At 44.4% G+C, this 26,147-nt stretch overlaps 1 protein-coding gene across 5 annotated transcripts in view; it reads left to right on the forward strand.

Moving 5' to 3' along the window:
* EDC4 (enhancer of mRNA decapping 4) overlaps positions 1-26,147 on the forward strand; it is an 80,967-nt gene that overhangs the window by 17,930 nt on the left and 36,890 nt on the right. For 3 of the 5 annotated variants that reach the window (XM_085878207.1, XM_085878206.1, XM_085878205.1), the window contains 9 exons: positions 2,320-2,497; positions 9,374-9,491; positions 10,135-10,229; positions 10,493-10,602; positions 13,739-13,963; positions 14,966-15,096; positions 17,093-17,165; positions 18,401-18,804; positions 18,886-18,981. In XM_085878207.1, the coding sequence (XP_085734333.1) occupies positions 2,320-2,497; positions 9,374-9,491; positions 10,135-10,229; positions 10,493-10,602; positions 13,739-13,963; positions 14,966-15,096; positions 17,093-17,165; positions 18,401-18,804; positions 18,886-18,981 (1,430 nt within the window). The remainder of the gene's footprint in view (positions 1-2,319; positions 2,498-9,373; positions 9,492-10,134; positions 10,230-10,492; positions 10,603-13,738; positions 13,964-14,965; positions 15,097-17,092; positions 17,166-18,400; positions 18,805-18,885; positions 18,982-26,147) is intronic. The other 2 variants (XM_085878208.1, XM_085878209.1) reach the window with 2 other exon arrangements.

Here is a 26,147-nt window from a genome sequence, read left to right on the forward strand (position 1 = left end):
AGTTGAGGTGTGCATGCACATGTTGTGTTTTTTTTTTTTTTGTGGAGTTTTACTGGAGCGCTCTGATGTGGAACGGGATACACCAAAATGATCGTCATGATCTCCTGAGTTGATTTGGCTAATTAACTATAAATAACCCGGAATAATTCCCATGATTTAAAAGCATTATGGCCCAAGCACATCTGGGCTTGGAGAAAGGCAAACCAATGCTGAAGCAGTACAGCAGGCAGGTATGCAACAAGGCCTTTTGAAGACCAATGAAAATTTAGTCCAACTCGTGCGTGCCCATATGTGTGTGGCCGTACGTGCAAAAAAAAAAAAAACTTTCAAACCGCGTGCCAGGAACACCAACCACACAGGCCGTTCCTTTGCTCTCGTAAACGATGACTGGATTGGGGCATTGTGTTTATCTATGAATGCGCATACGAAATCGAGAAATTATTAGAATACAGTAAGTCATCACTATCTGGAAGTCCGAACATTGTAACCCGTAATGGGGAACGCGGCTGAGGATCTCTTCCCCACAGCCACGCCTACGCAGCAACGTGTCCTGTCATTGGTAACTAAATGGCTCCCTTTCCCCATCGGCCACGCCTATGCAGCAACGTGTCGTATCATTGGTTTGGTAAATAAATGGCCATAACTTGGGAACCACTTGTCTGATTAATATCAAACCTTGAAAAGGCACATACTCAGGTCCCCAGCAATATACCTGGCAAGTTTCAATTAGATCGGACCAGTGTTGGCGAGAAACAGCAGACACACAGACACACACAGACAGACACACACACACAGACACACACCTGGAATTATAGATAGATGGATCAACAGGCCCACTAGTAATTCAAATGGGTTCCAAGGGGTAATTCTCGTGGGTTCTAAAGGGTAATTCTAATTGGTTTTCTTGTTTCTAGGCTTTGCCTATTTCATATTAAAATGCCAAACTGAACCATTTCCTTCGGACATGGGTGCAATTTTTATTTTTGAGTTGGCAGTGTGTATAACACATTTATATAAGAATGTCTGTATTATTAGGCCATACTGCTCGTGATTACGATAACATCCAGTAACTTCGTTTCCAAATCTTCATATGTAAAGCCGTCAGTCTGATTTATTATCTTCCTCGTCAAAAATTCTGAGGATTTAGTTTTGAAATCTTTGTGATCGTAGTAATATTTGTCTTTGTCATCGCCGTCATCTTCCGTGTCGCTTTGCTCACCGGAATTGCACACCTTGCCCGGGAGTCTTGCTACCTGAAACTTTATTATTATTATTATTATTATTATTATTATTATTATTATTTTAACCTCTGGGGTGCTCGTTGACTGGTCATCCCAGAAAATGTCATTCTCAATACCATCCATAGTATTCAAAATGCAACACTTCTTAAATGACAGTATGATTATTTCTGATGGGTCATTCCATGTTTCAACAAACCACTGGCAGATAACGGGGAAGTCAGTCTTCCTCGTTCTCCTTATTTTAGTGATTGTGTGGTCGTCACCCCCGCCATCGAGCTGGCCAAATTCTGTCACAGCTTGCTCTTCATGGGCTTGCTGATAGAGACGTCGAGCTCTTGCATTGCTCTCACGTGTATCAAATCATCTGCTGGTTCTACGATTACCATAGGCTTCCGCATATCGCACAGCCTGTAGTTTTTCTTTGGCAGTGATTGTATGACGTATGTCGCCGAGAAATGGTCAAGATCGGTGCGTTTCGCTCATTGATATTCGCTGACTGATTGATAATATGATAGTATTAAAATATTTCTTGTACACTATTTTGTGAAACCATACAAAAACAACTTTTGATATTGTGGTTGATCGAAAAAAAAAAAAATTATCAGTTTTTCACGTTACCTGAAGCTGTATTTTTATTTTTTTTTGTTTTTTTTTTGTGACACTAACTCAAACTGATTGTGGGTCGAGCCATGTGGTTGTTTCGACCTTGCTATCAAACAAGTGCTGAGAACAAATAATAGTTTGTTTTATTTGCAAACGGACTAATAAACAAGCGCGTCACTTGATGACTACAAAGCCCGCCGCTCGTGACATTTCGACTCGAAGCGGAAGCAGATGTGCGAGTCACGGGCGCGCTTCAGGCGCATAACAACTTGACATTGTTTGCCCTTCCCATGTAGTCCAGCTTCCCCACCGCGAGTGCCAACTGATTCCAGAAAGAACTTTTCTCAAGCTAAATATTTACAGTACTTTAGCCCCTATCCCCTTTCCGAAATGATTTATCCAAATCCCTTCTTTGTCCGCTTCCTCTAAACGCCCAGCACTGATCAAAGCCTCGTGTGGTATTCCTTCTGTGCAGGTGATGTACGTTCTGGAGTTGCGTCAGTCCATTGAAGATGGCTGGGCATGTTTCCATTCCCTCTCGGAATTCCTGCTGACTCAGCCGCTCCTCGGCCTCGGCATTGCTGATGTGACTTCTCACCGTTCACGTAACCTTTCTGGAAACAATGGAGATGTGCCAAGCACTCAACATGGTGGTGAGTCGTTCAATTACGGCTGTCCTGTAACAATTGTTAATGTATTTGTGTGGATGCTGTTTTGCATGCCATGTGAGTATCTGTTTGTCACTTGCAAAATTGTGGCTGGCACGGGTTCAATTCTTAGTTAACATTAATTGTTACCTCTGCCACCAAAGTTGGATGGAGGTTGTTTTCACCCTTGTCTCTGTCTGCCTGCCTGTGAGTGGAATATCTAAAAAGTTGTTGACCAATTCAGATGAAATTTGATGGACAGGTTGGGTGTGTGACGAGGGCACATTGATTATATTGTTGCGGATTCGCGCCCGCCGGCGTGCGAGCGGCCACGTAACTCGAATCGCGGCACGTCGCCCACCGGACGGACAATCCCGTCGTGACCCTCTCGGACTAACGCCGGGAACTAGTCACGGGTGGGCCTTTCGGCCTCACCACGATCGTGCCAATCGGCCCCCCGCGTGGGATAGGGTTGCTCGCCAAATTCGACCTACCAAAGTACCCACACGGAGGGTAGACCGGGCGATCGCACCTCGCCGCAGGTCGACTTCGGACACGGGCCACTTTAAGCGACCCGTTCCGTACTATCGGGATAACCGAGCGGTGTTATCGTCAACCTCGACGGTTCCGATTAATTATCGGGCGTATTTAGCCCACGACCAACCCTTTACGTGAAGTAAGATGGAGATTCAATTAGAGAAAAGACGAAGCGAAATGGGAGAAACAGTTCAACATAAAGCACATTTATTCCGCAGCAAACGGAAAGCACACATATGCAATTACCACAATTATGCACCAAAAGCAAATGTAACAAAAGAAGAAACAACAATTACGCACCAAAAGCAATTGCAACAAAAGAAACACAATGCAGATCTACTACCGACTACGCGAGCACACGGCAACACTTACACAGTTTTACTTCACAGACGGCGCCGACAACACATATACTCCAAAGCAAAAGAAAAAAGGGGCCACCCTCAACGATAAGGGGGCAGACGGGCCTGGGGCCGAGACCGCGTCGAGCCTACCCGTCTGGTGATGAGCCGCAAAATGGCGGCGGCGCCCCGACTCCGCGGGCCTCGCTGGCACTGCCTGGAATGGGGTGGGAACGGGGCCCCCTTCTCACACTATCTCAGCGCGGGGGGAAACAGGGGGGTGGTTGTTGATGCTCGGGGGAAAGAGGATATCTGGCTGGCTTGGGTCCCGCGACGAGCGACTCCACTGCGACCTCGACCGCGTTCCCGGCCTCCCCTCTCCGCAGCTCCCTGACTCTGACACGAGCGCAGACCTCCACAAAGCTCCTTGGCTTCTCCAGACTCTCCGGACCCTGACAGACACTCTCTCGACTGATTTCGCCGCCGCCACAACTCTCCAACTCTTCCCTCTGCCGCTGCCACACCTCTCCAACTCTTCCTCGATTCGCCCCGCGCTCGGCGCTTTATAGTGCGACAGGAGAAACCATATGCAGATTTTTGGATCAGGATCGGCTCGGGGGCGGAGCCACGCTTGCCCATTGGACAGAGGAAAAGTGGGCGTGAATCATTCCTGATCCTCGAATCTGCATATATTGATTATACTCCGACGCGCCTGGAGGCGGGGCCAAATCGCCCCACGCTCGCTGATAGGACGGAACAGAAGTGGGCGTGAATCATTCTTGATCCGATTTCTCGGAAAGGCCGCTTTTTGCACCCGCTGCTCGGTGCGCGCCCTCTACAAGTCCAGGATCGGTGCCCACAAGCGGCGCGGGAATGGCGGTGATGCGATGGTTGCGATAGCGAGATGTGACGGTAAAGGTCGTGGCTGTTGGCGTTGTTGTTTGTTGTGTGATGGCGGTTGGGACGTGGTTGGTTCAAAATAAAGATAGAACAGAAAAACGGCTATCTTAAAGGGTCGCAGCCCGAATGAATGACATTTATTCCCTCTAAACAACGGGTTTGGGGCTAACTACACATATACTTACAGAGATATCTCACCTACGGGACCTGAATGGTGGTTTGCGAATTTCCTCAACCACAACAATATTTTGGTGAAAATCTGCAACCGGATTCAATAATTTTTAAGTGAATCTTCATTATTGAGAGATTGGGCCAAACACGATATGTAATAGCGCGATATCTCAAAACGTAGACGGATTCCGAAAAAACTTTGTGGACAGGTTGGGTGTGTGACAAGGAAGAATTGATTCGATTTTGGTGAAAATCTGGATATGAGAATTTTGTAAATTATTCTTCACACCGTTGAGAGATATGGCCAAAAACATACAGCACGATATTTTCTAAAAGTTGTGGACAGATTTTTTTTAAAATTTATTTTTGTATATGCCGTCAAGGATGCTGGAAGAACGAGAACACAGAACGGATCAGGACTGAACATAATAGGAACAGCAGGAGAAGGGGGAAACACCAATAGAAGGAGACGGGAAAACGAGGGATGCAGGTAATGGTGAGGGGTACTGGAGAATGCAAGGGGTGGACAAGATGAATACGAAAGCCAAATTTGTGGAGGGTGGTGGGTGATTTAACAGGTGTAGAAAAGATCATGGTTTTGCATCAGGGATGATTTGAGATGGTGATAAACAGCTTTGTTGAAGACCTAGAGGGAAGAATGATATTGAAGAGAATATGGGAGGTTGTTACACAGGCAGGAAAAGAGAGCAACCAATGAGAGGAGGTGAGCAGTGGTTCTTGATTGTGGCGGTTTCACGAGGAGGGGAGGGGGTTGGTGGCAGATTGTGTTCATATTCCTGCGGGGGGGGGGAAGCACGGAGAGGACAGAGGGTGCAAGACCAGAAAGGATGTGGAAAATGAGAGACCACTGACCTGTCGGAGATGGCGGAGTGATAGGCCCATAGACTCGGCTTTATCGCGGGAAATTTCAATGATCTTTGAAGATGGGTTTCCACGGCATCAACCTGAGCAAGGTGTTCGGCCCTGCCTGCCAGCCCAGAGGGGAGAACAGTACTCCGTCAAACTGCGGATTAAAGTCTTCTCAGTGAATAGGACCTCGGTTGTGCCAAGGAAGGACTGCACGATGGATGATGCCCAATCAGCATAGATCTGGCTTTGAAGGCCAACTTTGAACTTTGGCTTGCCTGAGAGTGAGACCGAGGAGTTTGTGTGACTGAACCTCTTCGAGATGGTTGTTGAGAAAGTAGACGGGAGGGTTTGCATTACAGTCCTATCAGATTATGACGACTCGGTGGATGAGTTGGGTAAGTGACGAGAACAAGCCGATTTGATGTTGGTTCAGGTCTGGATACAGATACGGCCTATCATTGGGAAACAAAATGTGAACTGTTCAGCCTGACAGAGGTCTACTTTCATTCGAGTTCCGTTCTCGTTCTTTTATGCTTTATTTTTTTGTTTGAATGAAGCCTTTTTAAATCGCTTTATCATAATAATAATTATTATTATTATTATTGTTTTTAAAAATCAAGTTGTTCGGTTTGTAAGGAAATGACACTATTTCTCGATGTGGATATTCAAGTCTCCCTTGTGTGGACAGCCATTGTTTTGTTTCATTTCACTTGTCACCAAAAATTAGTTTATATGTTGCTTTAAATTATATTCACTGCATTTATCCATTTTATTGCATTGCAAGTATCCCTTTAATTATATCGGTATTATTCTCTGGAGTCACCATTTTATTGACAACAGTTGTAATTCAGATGTTCCTTCTCGACCCAAAACTGCACTTGAAACTGCGTGGTTTTGGCCATTAATGCAATTTTGCTAATCCACACCCTATAAAATCGAAATGAATGCGAGTTGTACAAAGTTGCCTATTTTTTTTTATTTTTTATTTTTATTTTTAGCTCATTTGGACCTTGTCAGGTGAGCTTGTGTGATTGAGCAGTGTCCTTCGGTGAGGGAGTGAAGTGTTTACGGACCGACTGACTCACTCGGTCATTATTGCTTGAACCAAACACAGGATTTTGATGACACAACCTTCATCACCCATGATGTACGGAAGTTTGTTAATGGCATTAAAAGATATCAGGGTCAAGGGGGATTTGAGTGACTGTTGCTCCTGATCCTCATTTGAGTGACCATGTGCTCGTTGATGGTCGCTGGAGGATGATCCGGAACTGCAGGGTCTACCTGAGTGCTTATTTCCTCAATACCGACCACAGGCTTGTGGTAGCAACTCTGAAGTTGCAGCTTAAATCCGGGAGAATGGTACAATCCCAGCCTCGGCTGGGTGTTGGCAAGCTCAAGGATGAGAGGGGAGCTGAGTTTGTGAACAGGATGAGTGGAGATTTGGGGGGTCTGCGTGCTTTGGAGAACCCTGAAGAGTTGTGGAGTGTCTTCAAGACCACCATCCTTGATATTGCCGGTCGATGTCTTGGAACTCGCCATTGGACAAAGAAGAATTTGGTCTCTCAAGGGATACTGGATACCATTGACTAGTCGCAGGGCCAGGCTGAATGGCAGGGCTAAGCTGTTCAGGGAGTGGAGGCATAAAACTGTATGTATACTGAGGGAGGATAAGGAGGCCTATGTGTGAGAAATCTGTGAGGGGGTAGGGCATCACCTGTGGTCCAGTGATTCTCGTCGTCCTTACAGGGGAATTTGCGCATTGCATTCCTCCAAGACCGTCCCATGGTGTACTGCAGTTAGAGCAGAGGGTGGTGCGTTATTGATAGAGGAGTCCGAAGTGAGGGCCTGCTGGGCCGGTTACATTGAGCAGTTGTACCAGGCTGATCCACCAGCTGTTGAGTTGGATGTCAAGGGTGTCGCTATGCCTTTTACTGACCCTCCATTCAACTGTGATCCACCTTCGTTTGTGAAAGCACAGGCTGCGGTGAACTGGTTAAAACGGGTTAAAGCTCCTGGGATCTGTGGCATCCATGCTGAACTTCTCAAGGCTGGTGGAAATGCTGGACTCGTATCGTTGCATGTAGTTCTGTGTTCTGCCGGTAGCACAGGCGACATCGAAACTGATTGGAAGAGGCGCCTTGTTGTGCCTCTCTGGAAAGGGAAGGGTGATCGCTGGGACTGCGACAATGACCGAGGGGGTGATGCTGATCTCAGTGCCGGGCAAGGTCTTTGCTCAGATAATTCTCGATGGGGTTCACCACCATCTGCTTGAGCTCCAGCACCCAGAGCAGTCAGACTTTACACAAAAGAGGTTGACGCTTGACCGTATCCTTGCTCTTTTTCTCCTCACCGAACGCAGACGAGTTTTGGCAGGGGCTGCTTGCAGCCTATGTTGATCTCTGTAAAGCGTTCGATTCAGTGAATCGGGATGGTCTCTGGAGGATTCTTGGCCTTCGTGTGGTGCCACCAAAACTGATCGATGTGTTGTCTGAACTATACTCTGGTACTGAGAGTGCTGTGAAGTGTGGTGGTACCATCTCTGACTTATTTCCAGGTGTTACTGGAGTTCGTCAGGGGTGTGTACTGGCCCCCACACTTTGCAGCGCTTGTATGGGCTGGATTCTGGGGAGGATGTCGGAGAGATCAAGCTGCAGTGCATCGTTGGGAATGTCAAGATGTCTGACCTTGGTTTTGCAGATGATGCAGTCATCTTTGTGGAGACTGGATATCCTTTTCGGGGCCCTCGAGGTGCTGAATGAGGAGTCGGCACCGCTGGGATTACCGGTTTCCTGGGTCAAAACTAAGATCCAGGCTTTGAATGACATCTTGTCTGCTGCTTCCTCTTCTGAACCTGTTTGTGGTGAGGATGTTGAGGTCACAGAGAGATTTACTAACTTTGGCAGTGATATTTATGTCTCTGCTGGCTGTGAGCCAGAGGTCAACAGACATCTGGGTCGGGCCTAGGGGGTCATGGATTCACTGGATCATGGTGTCTGGCGCTGCCAGTACCTGTGCAGGACGACGAAAGTTCGAGTCTTCAGGTCCTTGGTGCTTCCGTTCTTGCTCAGCGGATGTGAGACTTGGACTCTGACCAAGGATCTGAGATGGAGACTTAATTCCTTTGGTCCGAGGTCTCTTCTGAGAATCCTTGGCTATTGCTGGTCGGACTTTGTGTCCAACGAGCGGTTGCTGAGAGAGACTCAAATGAGATTTGTTACCTGCATAGTCCGTGAGCATCAGCTGCGGCTGTATGGACATATGGCTCGTTTTCTTGATGCTGATCCTGCTCATCAGATTCTCTCAGCGAGGGAGTCTGGTGAGTGGAGGAGGCCAATGGGCCGATCACGTGCCTCGTGGTTGCAGCAGGTTGATCGGCATCTCAAGGAGATGGGTATGGGCCAGGCATCTGCCTGGGGGATTATTCCAGACGGAGGCCTCTGGAGTGTTGGCGGAAAGTGGACGCAGCGACGTGCTGCTCCGGCGCATGCTCCCATACCTGACCTGACCTGCTCCTGATACAGGTGAGCTTCAGAACATGCAGTCCTATTTTCACTGCACTTGTCAATACCCATTCTCCCTCTCGCAGCGAGAGGATTTGTTTTCAGAATTTGCATCGTTTCCCCACCCACAATACCCCCTGCCTCAACCATTTGCACAATTGCACATGCACAGGTCAAAATAGTCATTCGTCTCCCCACACTCGCGAGGGGTGTGGGGCGGTGATTATTTAATGCCGAAATGATGACCCTCGGTATCCCAGCAAAAAAATTCTAAATTTGGTGGAGGTCGACCAAACTGTTTTGGATTCCATAAGGAACAGACATCCAGATCCTCCATCTACGGACATTTCCCTATTTTAGTTCGATTTTATTGATGGATAACGAGGCTTGCAGAAAATAAAAATAATGGATGCACATGATTGAATGGCTCTTGTGTTTTAATAGACTTGCTTCAAATTATATTTTAAAGCAATTTGCCAGTTTTATCTTTCATTCATATTTGACAAATGACAGCTTGAAATTTCACTAGTACGAGATCATGCTTGCTGTGTCGTATGCCGCAGTAAGGAGTTGCCTAAAGACCTTACCAAATGGGAATTTTGGTTTTGCTTCAGATGGGAGCGAGGAGACTCCGGCAGCAGCTGGAGGAGTATTGATAAAACTCACTTCCATCAATCCAAGGTGACGCTCAAAACTTTGTGTGTATCTGTTTATGTCATACGATTGATTTTTTTTTATTTTTTTATATTTACGTACTTTTCACAGCCGCGGTTGTTTAACAGGCCGGGGAATATTAGTAACTCGACTCTTTCACGAACTGGCGAACCATTTCTGACGTGTGACGAAAAGTGGTAGGAACCTGGAATGTGTTCGGTGTGCCACCGATAACTACCCTCCTTTTCGCGATCGATATAATGGGGATCCTCAACGTCGACAAACGCCCAACGCTGGTTTACCGGCCCTCCGCATTGACATCCTCTTGATGGATGGCGCACATTGATGCTTCGGCCTGCATATGAAACTTAGCTCGGTCGAGATTAGAACCCAGGCTCGACGGCTCGGTCCACTGTGTGCACTTCTACGCGATCCTGCCGGCCCTTGTACAACTTAAATGCATAATATTTTTTTTTCTTCCCAAAAGGCTTCATTTGAGGGTGTACAATATTACAAACATGTTTGAATATCACTTTCTCTTAGATGCCATGTGGCTGACGTTGTATTCTGTAATCCTTGAAGCCGTGATGCTACTTTTGCATTTGCACTTCACATAAACCACTGCGTAACCATCACCAACCTACTTTCTCTGACTTTATTTTTCTGACAGGGCATTGGAGAACGTGCAGGTTCTGTTTTTGCGACCTTCAGAATCGCATGGTGGACTTCTCCCGAGCTATGACGTCTGTTCTCAGGATGGTTTTGGTATTTTGGGTTTTGTCTTGGCTCACTGGGAGGGGGGGGGTAGGGAGTGTACCTTTACATTGGTTTAGTGTCAATCACTATTGTGGTTCGGATGAGTGAAAGTATTTTATGCCCCCCCCCCCACCCTCTTGTGTTCCTGCAAGGAGATTCCTCTGCCCTCGTACAGCTCAAATTGGCATTTTATATCGTTAGCATTTGTTAGTCAAGGATATTATTGAAGGATATTTCATTGTCGTTTCACCCTTTTCTTTCCATCATTTAAGCTCTCCGTGACCTTGGTGATGTGCCACGTGACTTGACTGTCGGTGGGGGTGATACCACCGGCCCTTATCAGTCTTGTTCTTCTGAACTTGGCTTGACTCAGATGAGAACGGTTGGTTGAAGTTTTTGTTTTTGTCCTAGAATTTTGCCATCAAATGGATAGACACGAGTAGAAAAATAATTATTAGATCGATTGTTTTTTTTTTATTGTGCACACAGGTATACTTCCAATTATACAATCCAACAATTATATGGCACTAAGCTATTTCCAATTACAAACAAAGTTGTGGAATCTCTGTTTTTAATATCGAGTCGTATATTTTCACAAACGGCCTGAAGCCTGACCATCCGTCTGGTTTTTCGACAGTCTGGCATCCTGCTTTGCTTGCCAAGCTCTTTGCTGGTGGAATTCAAAGCTGCATTCTTACTTGGCTGTCTGACGTCCTCCACTTCCGCAGTCAGCATGTTTCTCTCAAATCGAACTCCTCTTACCTCCAAGTCGAGTTTGCAGTGCTTCAAGGCAGTGTCCCCTGGACCCATTCTCGTTACTAATCTACGTTAATGACCTCTGATGCTCTGAAAACTCTCCCTTCCTTTCTGAACGACTTCACATTGGGTCATACAGTACTCTCATCCCACTGATCGGCAGACAGAAGCTGATTACTCTCTACCGATCTAGAATTTCATGCTGGGCTAACGAGAATGGAACAGGTCTTTCAAAGCAGGCAAATCTTGGCCTTGCATTTCTATTCCGGAATGATTGGCAAACTTGCTCCCCTCTTTATTTGGATGGTTAACTACGTGAAGCGATTCGGTGTTTTGACCTTCGAGGCTTCAGAATTGGCCTCGACCTCTCCTGAGCTGGCCTTGTAGAAAATGCAGCTGCACACGAGAGGTGCCCATCGCCGTTCTAAGTAATTTCTTGAAAAATCAGAACTACTCGCAGCCGACAACGCCTATTATGTTGGACGAGTTACACTTTACTGTAATACCCCCCCTCCCTCCCCCCCCGTTTGCACGAAGGATAGGTTTCTGAGAGATTCGCTCAAGAGAAATTTCACGCAGAACGGGGCTCATTAAGCATTGTGTTCATGAGGATACATCGACCGCACATGCTATTTCCGGGGGTAGTCGCGCTACCTACGGAGACGTAAGAATAAAAAAAACTGTATATTAACTGTAATAACATGAAATCGTTAACGAACACTATTAAACAAATAAATATTGGTAATTAGTAAAAAAAATATACAAATTTTGTACATTTACGGATGTTTTACCAATGAGGAATTTTGTCCACCGACTGCCCTCGTTCCGAAGATGCGAAGGTACACGAGAAAGGGCCCTGGTCCCGATACCTCATTTCCCGGGCCTGGCCCCCCAACGAGGGAAAACGGACCCACTTGGGGACACGTGGGGCACGAGCGACTCAAAAAGCCGACCAGAGAAAAGTATGCCGATTCACATCCTCAATCCAGGAGGATAACAGTCTCGCCATCTTCTGCATTAAACTTTTTGTTACTGCAATAATTTGTGAACCACTGAAGGGATTTCTTTTTTAACAAACTTGGTACAAAGGTGCATTATGATGCAAAGATGAAAATTTTGGGGTCGAAGGTCATGTGACCTTCATTACCACATCAACTTATGAACTGCTGATTTGATTTTGACCAAACCTGGCATAACTATGGACTGTAATACAACGATGAACTGATTAAATATTGGCTTCAAAAGGTCAAATGTTCTTTATGTGAGAATCTGTGTTACCGCAACAACTTGTGAACCACTCAAGAGATTTCTACCATACTTGACACACTTATGCACTGCAATAAAAAAGATGAACCGATTCTATTTTTGATTAAACAGGTCAAAGATCAAATGTCATTGCCCTTTGAAAATCATTTTGCAGAACATAACTCAACTTGGAAGCATCTGATGTTTCTCTCGTTCTCGCGCTCTCCCTCCCCCCCCTCCCTCCCTCCCCCCACTCCCTTTAAAAAACCTGCACCACCGAATGTGAAGGAGGTTGTGTTTTCACCCCTTTCTGTTTGTTTGTGTACAGGATATCTCAAAACTTTGTGCACGAATCTGGATGTAATTTTGTGGACAGGTTGGGTGTGTGACAACGACAAAGCGATTCGATTTTGGTGAAGATCCGGATCTGACTACTAGAATTTTAAAAGTGATTCTTCACCATTGAGCGATAGGGCCAAAAACGATATATAGCACGATATCTCAAAAAGTTGGGGACGGATTCGGACGAAACTCGGTGGACATGTTGGGTGTGTGACAAGGAAGAATTGATTCCATTTTGGTGAAGGTCCGAGTCCGGATCTGGATACGAGAATTATTTAATTTATAAAGTGATTCTTCACCATTGAGCGATATGGCCAAAAACGATATCGTACTGTATATCATGATATTTCCAAAATATATTGATTGGGTCCGATATGTTCTCGTGGATCTGTCATTACGTGGCGGAGGTATGCGCTCTACCGAGTGCCCTTCTCATTTTTCATGTGACCTGCAATTGAGATCAAGTGTAAACAGTGGGTTTACATCTCGCGCAGGTGGAGGCATATCCATTGACGCATTAACATCAAATTCCACTTAAAAATTTTTTTTAACCGCTTTTCCTTTGGTGTCGCTCCCTCTTCGACCCTCCCAAGCTACTCCAAGACGTATGCGTTCTTCTATTACCCGCCTTCCAATTAAACTCTCCAAAACAGCTTTTGTTCTCATCTCGTCGTTTTGGCGCTGCCTTCTGGAGCTGTTCAATCCCACTTTTCCCTTCAGGGCTTCCAGCAGGGGGCACTATCATCTCATGTCATGCACCATCCATGTTTAGCTCCCAAGGTCTTCCTTCATCATGATGATGCTGTATCCCATACTCTCTACAGAGTGTTGTTGCTGCTGAAGCAGTTTCTTGGCACAGATTACACGAGGTGATTTTTGTCATTTCCTTCCCAGCAGTCACTTTGGGTAGGCAGGCATTTCTAATTTGTTCAGGGTGCCGGCGACGGCTTGCCTACTGTTCTTGAAGTACAGCGTGGGATCTTTAATGTCCACCAACTAATGCGGTCAGGAGGGACGTCCAGTTTAACGTCCATCCGAGGGACGGCACACACATTGATGTCTCATCTTGCACGTGAAGCATCAGAATGACAGTTTATAGCTGATCCAAGAGTCGAACCTTTTTGTTTGGTGGTGGTATTGTATCATGCCGACTTTGATTTATTATTTGTTTTCAGAGTCCCAGCAAGCCGCCCCCTATCCTTGATGGGGCTAATTGCAGCAAACAGACTTCTGCTGATCCTGACGGTGCAGCTGGTGGGACAGTGTGCAGTGAGCTGGCACGACCTGAAGACTTTGTATCCTTTATGGCAGGATCTGGAGAGGGCCTCGAGGAGGAAAAACCGCAGCTCAAGACTCCAGAGGATTTCAGAAAGAGTGCGGGAGCTATAGTCGGAGGACAGGTGAGTTGAGAATGACATTTTTTTTTTTAAATCGTAGTTTGAGGTGTGTTTGGCATTTTGTTTTTTGAGATGTTAATTTGATGAGTTTGTGTCCCTCATTGTTCTCTTTGGTTTTTTTTTTGTTCCGTTTCCAAGCTTATATGGCTGGAAGCCTATTGTTCTTTGTTGGTGTTTTTATTTTCCATTTTCTTTGTTGCTTATTGTTTCTATTATTGACCTATTTTGATTAGTTCTGATTAGTTAAGCTGAATGTTTCCAAGGTTTGACGGCCATCTTGAAGTCATGAATTGTTTTTTTTAACAATATTTCAAATATCTTTTTTCAGCCCTGTTGAACAGATCAATTTTGAAGCTTTAGATGTGTCAATGATTGACTGGTGTGGTTCATTTTTGTGAAGAAATATCTCTAAAGTAGCCATCACCGTTCAATCAAAAAATTTTTCGGGGTTTTTTTTTTTGACACCAGAAAGTTGATGGATTTTGATGGAGTAAACAGATATAAATTGGTTATACGCTGTAGTGATTATAATTTTAACTAATGTGACCACATCCCGTTGATTCTTCCTTTGCAACGGAGCCACCATTGCCTATTTCGACTATTGATGTGTCATGATGCTGATTTTTTAAAAAAAGAAGCTGAATTTGAGGGAGTCTCTCGGTTACCGCTTTCAAATCGAGGTGTTACTGCTTTGGAAGCTTTGATAGTTGGAGTAACTTTATAATTATCTCCACGCTTTTTGAAAAAAAAAAAAGGGGATGTTGTCTGCTCGTTTTTGTATTTGACCCCCCGGTTCATGCCTCAGGGGGGGTGATGACTTACGGTCAATGCTCAAAAACGGGGGGGGGGAACTTTTAACTCAGAATTTGATATTTGGTCATTCCTCGTGGAACTTTATGCCATCTTTCAACTTTGCTTTAAGTGGGAAGTATGGAGATTTGTGATAGTTTACCATCGACTTCACTCGAGTTTATTTTCTGTTCCAATTATTCTGTCATTGCGCAGATCCTCGCATCACCCACATTAGTGTGTTCCGCCATTGGATCTCTCATGGCCCATGTCACTGCAGCCGCTGCCACCACTACTACCACTACCACACCACAAACTACCACTCCTGATCAGTCCTTCTTATCTGGGTATGGTATTTCTGTTCTGCATTCAATGTTGTCAATGCAATTTCCCATATAAAATTATATATACATGTTGGAAAATTGTTTCTATTTAGTCGTCTGCCACCAACTCGCTATTTTATGCGAAAACTTTCTTTCACCTTTGTTCCCTCCTTCCCCATACGAGCACTTTATTGTGAGGAATGTTGGCACGTTTCTGGCCCGTTGATTGTGTTCTGGAACTGATTGATCAAAGAGGTTTTGTAAACCTCCATGCACTGGATTCCACTGTCCCTTTTTGTTTGTGGTAATGATGATTTGCAAAAGTCTGAGTTTTCTAATTTTGTAAATCCCGTAATCACTCGTGTGTGTGTGTGTGTGTGTGTGTGTGTGTGTGTGTGTGTGTGTGTGTGTGTGTGTGTGTGTGTGTGTGTGTGCGCGCGCCGCAATTTCCTCCCACATATATCTGATCAAAATTTGGGGTGTGTATTGTCCACGAGAATTAAAGTGAAAGCTTTTTCTTCAGATTTTTTTTCTTTGCACCAACATAAGACCAACCTTCGTTACTGGGTGCTGCCACCTTAACAATGCAGCGCATTTTGGGATATCTTGTGCAGCATTGAACATATATATATATATATATATATATTTGTTCTGGGTAACAATTATCCTCTTTTCTGTAAATCCTTAAAATTGTTCAGTTGTGCATTAGTTTGCTTTTAAATCCTTTTATCCAAACTTAAATATATACCGCCATAACAGCAAAATAGCCTGGTGTTGGCTCAGTGGTTAGGGTAGCGGCTTGGGATCCAAGGGTCCTGAGTTCAAGCCCCCGTTGGCCGCTGAATTAATACACACCAGGGGGTTGACTCAGCCTGTCATCCTTCCGAGATCGGCGAAATGAGTGCACAGAGTCTGGTCCCAATGGATGGATAGAATTAATGATACGCCTGGTGTTTGGTTAGGGTGGTGGGCTTGGGATCCTTGGATCCTGAGTTAAAATCCTACCTGGCGGCTGAATTAATACCAGGTGGGGTTGACTCTGCCTGTCATCCTTCCGAGGTCGGCAAAATGAGTGCACAGAGTATGGTCCCAATGGATGGATGGATACAATGCTGGGAGACGGAGCGCCCGTTTTATCTCCAACCGGGGGACGGCACACACATTGATGAATTGTCTACCCTACCCTGCTTGTGAAACACCGGGATGACAGTTTATAGCTGCGTCGGGATTCAAACGCAGGCGAGGCAGCTTCGAGGCGAGTGTGCGTACCTCCAAGGCCATCCTCTCAGTCCGGATGACTCGCCAAAGACTTGGGAGTTACGAACGAGCTTGTACCGTGCTCATCTGATCGATGCCACAAATTACCCAGTTAAGAGCTGTCCAGTGCATTCAGCATGCCATGTCGTTCATCATAGTTTTTCAGCCGACTTTGAAATCGCCCATTATGCTGAATTAAATTGAGCCGTCACAGAATTTTTGGAAGGGATTTAGCATGCATGCTGTGAATATTGTTGGTGCTGCCCGTGATGAAATTTCTTCCCATTCGATGAATGGTTGCTAGCGGAGAGTCTACCTGATGCCGTTCACAATTTCACTGGCTTTGAAGAGGCGGCCATACGCAATACCATCTCCTCTGGAACGTATCTTGGACGTCTAGCGAGGACCTGCTGTCATCGCATTTTATGCGCGTTTGGGAAATAAGCGTCACACTTATTCCCACGTGTATAAACAAATCTATGTTACTAAAAACCCCCCATCGGACCAGGGTTAACTGTGCACACTGTACTTTCTTTTGGTTTTTCAGCAAGTAAGGGGCAAACTTCACCCACCCGGGACTGTGGGTACTCTGCCAATTTGAACATAATTTGCATGTTGTCACTGCATCGGTTCACCGATCAAAACTTGAAGCCTATTGTTTTCGAGGTGCAATGGGTGAGGCCACAGTGACTGATTTCGCAAGTACCGGTCCATGTGCGCTTGTTTGGCAGTTGATTTATTGATTTATTTTATCTTTTTGTAGAGTTTCTCAAGCACCAATTGTGTCTTCAACCTCCGTTAGCCTTCCCTCTACACTGCTCTCTCCAGTCACGTTGGTGGGTATTAATCTTCCCTCGTTTCTCTTTTTTTTTGGAGTAATTTTGTGCTTGGGTGGGCGTGGTGTCGTGGAGTGAATTATGCTTAGGTTATTGGGGTTATTGTTGTTTTGTGCAATCTATATTTTAAAGTTTTTAAAGTGTAATGTCATTGCTTGTGGAAGGCTGACAAGATGACTGTGTTGTTGGTGTACGTGCAAGCAAGGTAAGATCTAATAGCACATGAGGCGGTTGTCATGAGATCATACGTTGACCCGAAAATGTTGGAGGGAGGCTTTGCAATGAAGCTATACAAAGGTTGGAGATAGGGGTACGAAGGAGCAAACACCAGACAGGAAATGGGTTAGTCGATAAACTTGTGTCGGACCTGCGTCGGAGTTGCGACCCATCCAGGATTGCGTCCAATAGCCAAGGAGACTGCTTCGGCAGCACCAACGCTCTGCACAGAGTATGGTCCCGATGGATGGATGGATGGATAAACTTATCGACTGTTAAAACACACAAAAACAAGATTGTGGTTTGAGATGAGGAAAATCTGGTGGAAGAGAGGGAGTTGTGCATAACGATGCAGTGTGAAAGGAGTATGCTCTTCGCCTCGAGTTCTTCTCCGAAGATGTTGGTGATGCACCGTCATGATTGTGAGTTTGTCAGTGAGTGTCGGGGTCCACTGAACATTGTAATCCTTAGTACATTGTAATGTTTGGAGCTATTTGTAGACTTCACTCGATTTTGTAGCTTAACTTTTTCAACTTTTTGTGGATTGCTGTTTCTTTAATATTAGTTAAAATAGTTCTCCAGTTCTAAGTTTGAGAAAAAATATTCTGAATCTGCTGTAATGTTAAAATAATGAGAATATTTAATTCGTTTTTAGCTCGCCTGTTCGAAGAACAGAGAGCTATAGCGATACCCCCGGCGTGAGCGTGAGCGTGAGCGTGAAAATGTTAAAGTTTTTGGTGCAAGTTTTTTCCTTTCTTATGTTTTTATCTACCACACTATTTTTACTGATTACAATATACAAATACATATCTTGCTTTAAAATTCTTTGGATCAGACTTCACTGCAATGCTTTATAAAAAAAAAAATTATTAGACGAGTCTTTTAAAAACGATAAATGTATAAACAGGCGAGCATTGGGTGGCTTTGACACCAACTCTGTGGTTTTTATTGTGTTCACGAAAGTCCTTTTTGCCAAAGAACTCTGCTTTAATTCTGACTCTTCCTTCTTCCATCCACAGGCGACCATGCACCAGTCATTACCATCGCCGTCACTTCTGCCAGCTTTACCTCTTGTGGATTTGGGGGGCACACCAACCCATGCTTCTCCTTTGCATGCTCCTCGCTCCCCTGACGTCATCTCTTCTGCCTCCTCGACTCCTGCTATGCAGCACCCGAGTGCTATTCCTGAGGTCGCTTCTGAAGCATTGCGTCGAGGTCTGCGGGACCAGCCGAGGCCTAACTTGATGGAGCAGCAAGTCCCGTTGCAACCTGCTTTGCGTCTTTCCTGTGCAGGCCACGAAGGATCGGCCAAGCCTTCATTGCTTTTAGAAAGTCTGACTGGACGGGATGCATCCGGCACAGGAGCAGGATGGCCAACCGCACCAGATCTTACTCGTGAAACACCTGGTGGTGCTAAGGCGAGGTGTGTATGTGCCGATAGCATTTCAGTGCTTGTGGGTTTAAGAATGCAGGGTGCAGTGTGACAATTGCCACATTCCTACAGCTCGGATGAAGATTTTTTAATGGACAGACGGAGGTTGCCACCTCGCCGTGCCCATCCTGCTCAGGTGTACAGCTCTGATAGTCGATCAGACTTCAGGTATCTGCAGTTGAAAAGCACTCTGTCTGTCTGTCTTATGTGTCATTTGTCTGTTGGTTTTTAATCAACTGCTGCCATGTCTTTGGGAGATTACACATCGATTGGCTTAGAAGCTGCTTAAATGTATTTGCATTGAGGTTTTTTTTAAATTTAATTTTAATTTTTTGATGGAGTTGAAGCGTTTTCAGTGTTCGACTAATTACATGATTCCAGCTGGTTCGAGGTAAATCGGATTTGGCCAAGGTCAGGATGGTTCACTTGTTATCCCCACGCTTTTTTGAAAACAAATGGGGGTTATTTTAATCGGGTCTGTCATGCTATCGCCTCCCAAACGGTTGGGCAGAAATTCACCAAACTTGGTCGTTTATGATTACCACATGGCAGGAAGGTGCAGGGGCAGTATAATGTTTGGCCCCTGGGGTGGGATCAAAAGGTCATATACCAAAAATGCAATAAATTGCACATTTTTATGCCTCGGCCGATGAAGTCGCCAGTGGAATTATGTTTTCGGGTTGTCTGTCCGTTCGTACGTACGTCAGTCCGTCTGCGCTAATTTTCTCTCTTTTCTATGCAACCGCTTATCAGATTGACACACAATTTTCACCACAGGTGCGACTACTCATGTCGAATGTTTTCATGATAATTATGACATCGCAGGTCATGTGGTGTTGACAGCCATGTTGGAAAAAAGCACAAACTTTAGACCTCTATATCTACGAAGCCGCTCCATGGAAAAAAAAAAACTTGAAACTTGGCACATGTGAAGTACTCCCGACGGGAAATAAGTGATCTTTTTTTTTTTAATGATGTCTTAGGTGGCTTCGTTCTTAGGTGACGTCATAATTGCACACCTCGAACGCTTTATCGAAAATGCGGTCAACAAACCTTTGTTATGCAACAGATATGAAGCTTGTGGCCAAGCTTCATCAAAACTGTGTGTTTGGTTCAAAGGATAATGGATGAAGTGTTTACTGACTGAGTGAGTCACTCACCTACGGACGCTGCTCGATTGTATAAGCTCACAGGATTAAAGTCCAGGTCGGCTAAAAAATAAAAAAAAAGAACACTTATTCAACAAATTAAATAATTCTGGCTGCCATAACCTGCGTCCGATCAGGTTGAAATCAAAAACACATGTTCCCCATCACAACTAGATCATAATTTTGAAGTTTCACGTCGATTGATGCAGCGGTTCAAGAGAATTTTAAAAATATTTTCCTTCAATCCAACATGGCTGGCAAACCATGTCACCGATCAATTATTCATGAACACCCTGCTATCCCCAAGGCTTGGGGGAGCATGTGTGTGAAGTTTCCCCTTGATTTGTCAAGCTGTTCTTGAGAATAATATTTTTTGGCTACTTTAGGGTAATTGCAATCTGGCTGCCAAACCACGTGACCTTTGACATCAGAATTATTTTTTTCTGTCTACCAATTTATCCCGAGCTGACCCTCGGAAATTTTCATGCTGATCGGATGTAGCATTCTACGTATGCAATTATGACGTCATAACAAAGGCACCGATGACATAAAAAAAAATCGCACTTATTTCCTCTGTCACCGGAGGTGGATGAAGGTTATGTTTTCACCCCTGTCTTTGTTACTTGTGAAAATCGAAGATTTTTAAAGTATATTTGGTGGTTACATGTAGTTTTTTTTTTTTGCCAAGTGTGTCGGTGTGTAGCATTTGTTTGTCTGTCTTTATCTGTTTGTCACACGATTTTTGGCTGTCGTCTTCAAGCAACCGGTCTAAATTATTTTTGTGTATGTAGTGGTCCAGCCAAGGACAGCAATGCTTAATTTTGTTTGAGATCCACATCCGGATTCGGATCTGAGAAATGTTTTTGTTAAGTGATTCTTCACCATTGAGAGATGGGGCCAAAAACTATGTATAGCATGATGTCTCAAAAAGTTGTGGACAAGTTTTGACAAAACTAGGTGGGTGAGTTGGTGAGTTGGTGAGGTGACGAGAACAAGCCGATTTGATTTTGGTTTAGGTCCAGATTCAGATCCGACCTATCGGTGGCATACAAAATGTAAGCTGTTTAGCCTGGCAGAGGTATGTGCTCTACCGAGTGCCGTTCCATTTCACCAAGTGTCACTCGATGAGTGAATTTTCATTCTGTGTGTCTGTTACTTGCAAAATTGAACATTTTTCACGGAAATTGGTTTGTTGCTTTTGTTTGTCTGTTTGTCGCCTACAGGTCACAATTTTAAACCGATCTTCACGAAACTTCACCACATGGTAGAGTTTGTCATAAGGAAGAAACCTATTGCTTTTGAGGTCAAAAGGTCAATATAGGCCAAAGGTCAACAACTAAGGTGGTATTTCTAAAATCCGCAATTTTCATCCGATTGATTTGAAGAGGACATATACATTTCATGTCAACCGGGCGTAGTGGCGTGCCCCTGTAATCCGGCTACTCGGAGGCTTGGGTTGGAGGATCGCTTGAGGACGGGAGCTCTTGGCTGGGCCGCGCTATGAGAGGGTGTAGGGCAGCCCGGAATCATGGCGAAACCCAATCCTTATCCCTGTGTCGTAAGAGGCGACCAGGGTTGCGTCAGGAAGGGCATCCGGCATAAAACCTATGCCAAATCATTATGTGGATCATAACGGATGATCCGCTGTGGCGACCCCTAATGGGAGCAGCCGAAAGACGAACAACAACACAACAACATATACATTTCATGTCACTGAATTCAACTAGCCAATTATTTTGGAGGTCAACATCGGCTGGATTTCTAAAATTGTCCATTTTCATCCGATTCTCTTGAAATTTGAGGGAGGAGTTTCACATTTGGTCATTCAATTCAACTCCAATTATTTTTGAGGTCAAATTTATTTTTCATGGATTTTGCAAGTTTCGTGCTCTGCATGATGTCGTCGTCTTTTATTTATTTTATTTTTTGTTAATGTTTCTCGCCTTCTGGTCACAATTTTAAACCGATCTCCATGAAACTTCACCACATGGTGGAGTTTGTCGTAAGTAAGAAGCCTGTTGTTTTTGAGGTCAAAAGGTCAACAAAGCCAAAGGTCAACAACTTAGGTGGAATTTCTAAAATCCTGAATTTTCATTTTGCACTGTACACATCCCCAGAGAGTGCGAAGCCCCAAAGCCGACCTCCACTAATCAGGGGAGGCAGGCGGGAGGAGGCAGTGGTGAGAGGAGGGAGAGGTGGGATGAGGAAGGGGAAGGGATGGGTGCATGGAAATTTGATGGGTGCAGGGACTGGAAATTTGAACAGGAGTTGCATATCAGGTCACTGAAATCGACCTCCAATTATTACCCCGCGCTTGTGAAGTGAAAGGCGTGGTGAAGCGATCGGTCATGTGCATGTGCCGTGCGTGCGTACGTACCTGTCTGCATTTTTAAAATTCATTTTCTCAGCAACCGTTAGTCTGATTGACACGAAATTTTACAAATAGGTGCGCCACCTCCAGTATAATTTTTTTTGGTCATTGTGACGTCATACGTCACATGGTACAGGCGCCATCTTGGAAAAACGGAAAAACTTTGCACCTCTGTATTTCTGAAACCACTCCATGAAAAAAATTTGCACAATACTCGTCAAGTACTCCTCATGGGAAATTTCATTATGATGTCATAATTCGACAGGAGCAATGCTTTATCTGGTCAGTATATAAAAAAACAGGAAATTATCTGCAATTGTTGAAACCTCTAACCAATCAATGCAAAACTTTAACTTATTGATGAACTACCCATGGGCAGTATAGTTTGATAAAAGTGACATCAGTCACTGGTTTGGCACCATATTGGATCAAACAAAAAAAACAAACTTAAAAACAGAAGAATTGGTTTGTTTCAAGTCCTTCTCAAGACTATGCAGGCTTAAGTATTCGATGAACACAAGTTAGTTTTTGAGGTTATCGGTCAAAAAGTTAACATGGGCCAAAGGTCAGCAACTTTGGTGGAATTTCTAAAATCCTCAATTTTCATCCCATTGACTTGAAATTTGAAGTGAATTTGTGTATTTGGTGGTTGAATCCAACTACCAATAATTTTTTTAAGGTCAAATTTGTTTTATGGATTTAGCAAGTATCATGCTACGCATGACATCTTTCTTGTTAGTGAACAAAATATCTCAAAAAGTTGTTTATGGATTCGGATGAAATTCGACGACGACGAAACGATTCAATTTTGTTGAGAATCTGGATCCAAGAAATTTTTTCAGTGATTCTTCACCTTTTGATTGATGGTGCTAAAACGATATATTGCACTAAATCTCAAAAAGTAATGGACGGATTGAGCCGAAACTTGGTGGATGAGTTGGTTCGGTGATGAGAATGAGGCAATTAAATTTTATTTCAGGTCCGAATCCAGATCCGGTCCATCAGTGGGATACAAAACTTAAACTAATCAGCCTGGTGGAGGTATGCACTCTCCCGAGTGCCTTTGTAGTTCCCCATGGGGAGTAATTGACAGATGCCAAGTTTCAATTTTTTCCATGGAGTGCTTTCGGGTATACAGAGGTCCAACGTTTCTCCTTTTTTCCAACATGGCTGTCATACCATGTGACCTATGATGTCATAGTTATAACATTCTGCATGAGTAGTCGCATCGCACCTATGGTGAAAATTTTGTTAATTCAACAAGCTGTTAGAGAGAAAAGGGAATAGCAATGCAGGCTTGCGTATGGGACCGATCGCTTAACCCCGCTTTTTGCTTCACAAGCGCGGGCTAATTAACTCGAAATTTGGTCATTCCTGATGGAACTTTTTGCCATCTTTCAACTTTGCTCGAGGTGCGAATCGAAAAGGGACGTTGGTTGATGAAACCTATCTCTGGGGAGGGTTTAAAAATGACTTTGTCTGATGAATAAAAATGGTGAAAGAGCAGTATTTACCTCTGCCACTGAAGGTGGAATGAGGTTATGTTTTGTCCCCTGTCTGTCTGTCTGCCAGAAGGATATCTCAAAAAGTTATGGACGGATTTGGATGAAACTTGGACAGGTTGGGTGTGTGATGAGGAAGAATTGATTCAATTTTGGTGAAGATCCGGATATGATAATTTTAAGTAAGTCCTCACCATTGAGAGATGGGGCTAAACCAATACATAGCACGATATCTCAAAAAGTTGTGGACAGGTTTGGATGAAACTTGGACAGGTTGGGTGTGTGACAAGGGCAAATTAATTTGATTTTGGTGAAGATCCTAATCTGGATCTGAATTGGAGAATTATTTAATTTTTAAAGCGATTCTTCACCATTGGGAGATAGGGCCAAAAACGATATAGTACGGTATAGCATGATTTTTCAAAAATGTATCGGGCCCGATATGTTCTCATGGATTAGGCTTTACGTGGCGGAGGTATGCGCTCTACCGAGTACCCTTCTGTTTTTTTTTTTTTTTTTTTTTTTTTTTTTTAGTTCCTCCACTGCCAAAATTTCTGGAGTGCGTGCGCCCCTCTGTGCTTCCGTTCATCCGTGATCAATTTTTGTTATCAGTGTATTGTATTACATTACAAAGGTGTATTGTAATGCAAAGATGAAGCAATAAGATTTTGGGGTTAAAGATCATGTGACCTTTTGCTGAAAGTAGCAGATTTGTGTTCCAACTTTTTAACCAAATTTAGTGCTCTTAAAAAAATCGTTACCGTGATAATTTGTGAACCGCTGAAGGGATTTTGACCAAACTTGGCATAACCATGGACTGCATTACAATGATGAGCTGATTCAGTTTTGTGTTCAAAGGGTAGCCATCTAATTGAAAATCTGTGTTACTGCATTAACTTGTGAATAACTTGAGATATTTAAATCATATTTGACACTCGTAGACTGTAATACAAAGGTGAAATGATTAAAATTTAGATTGAATGGGTGATTGGTTAAATTTCATGTGCCCTTTGAAAACCACTTTGCAGACCGTAACTCCAGTTAGAAGCATCTGATGCTACCTCTTATGCCTGATGCTGCTTCTCTTCTTATCTCTCTGTCTGTCTGTCTGTCTGTCTGTCCGTCTGTGTCTCTCTGTCTCTCTCTCTCTCTCTGTCTCTCTCTGTCTCTCTGTCATATCCACCCACCCACCCCCACCCCCCACACTCTCCCTCTGTCTCTCGGGCTCTCTCAAAGGATCTTTAAATACCTCTGCTGTCGAAGATGGATGAAGGTTATGTTTTCACATCTGTCTGTTTGTTTATCTCTGTCTGTCAGCAGGATATCTCAAAAAGTTATGGACGGATTTGGATGAAACTTGCGTGGACATGTTGTGGGTGTGTGATGAGGAGTAATTGTTTTGATTTTGGCAAATATGCGGATGCAGATCCGGCCAATCAGTGGGGTACAAAATGTGAACAGTTCAGTCTGGCCGAGGTATGCGCTACACTGAGTGCCGGTGTATTTTTTTTTCACGTGATCTTCAATTTCCGATGGTCAAATCGAAAGTCATGAGCACGCTTATTGTCGTCACAGAAAGGTACGTGTAAGAAAACTGAGATTGTCCGTCTAACTGGACATACCGCATTACTTTTCTACAAAATCTCCAGAATGATCCACGCATTTCTTCCAGCACTGCACGAGCTTAAAAGTCCCACTTTGGTAGAAGCCCGTACGGAGCAGGAAGTCATCGCCCTTGCAGGATGTCGTTGAAGCAACTGTGATGACGCATCCATGCGTGTGTTTTGTGTTCCTCCGTGAGCAAACGGGGAACCCATCGCAAACAAACTTTCCGATATCCCATATCCCAAGGTCACTATCATCTCCTGTACGGCATGGTGTCCTATGCCAAGCTGCACTGCGATCTCCTTATCCATCACCCTTCGGTCCTCACTGATGAGTGCATCAACATTCTGCTCGTTGTGTTCGGTCATGGCGCTTCTTGGCCGACCACAGCGTGGCTGATCAGCAATGTCCATGTTTCCATCTTTAAAGCGTTTCACCCACCTTCTGACGCTGCCAGCACCCACGCAGGCATCTCCGTACACCTGACTCAATCAGCCGTAGACATCTGCACCTGAGTTCTCCTTCACGAGGAATCCAATCGCTGCATGCTGACTAAACGATATGCCGTCGACAGCCATTTTGTCACAATGGATTGTGGGAACATCAGTGGTTTGCATGTGCTGGGCCTGTGTTTATATGGGAGTGAATAGATGGATAAATTTTTGCTAATAACTCGTGTTTTACTGGATTTGGCACAAACGTGTGGAA

The sequence above is a fragment of the Eptatretus burgeri genome, chromosome 4 (assembly GCF_056783735.1).
Source record: "Eptatretus burgeri isolate ZD-2024b chromosome 4, Ebu_testis_v1, whole genome shotgun sequence".
Classification (NCBI taxonomy): domain Eukaryota; kingdom Metazoa; phylum Chordata; class Myxini; order Myxiniformes; family Myxinidae; genus Eptatretus; species Eptatretus burgeri.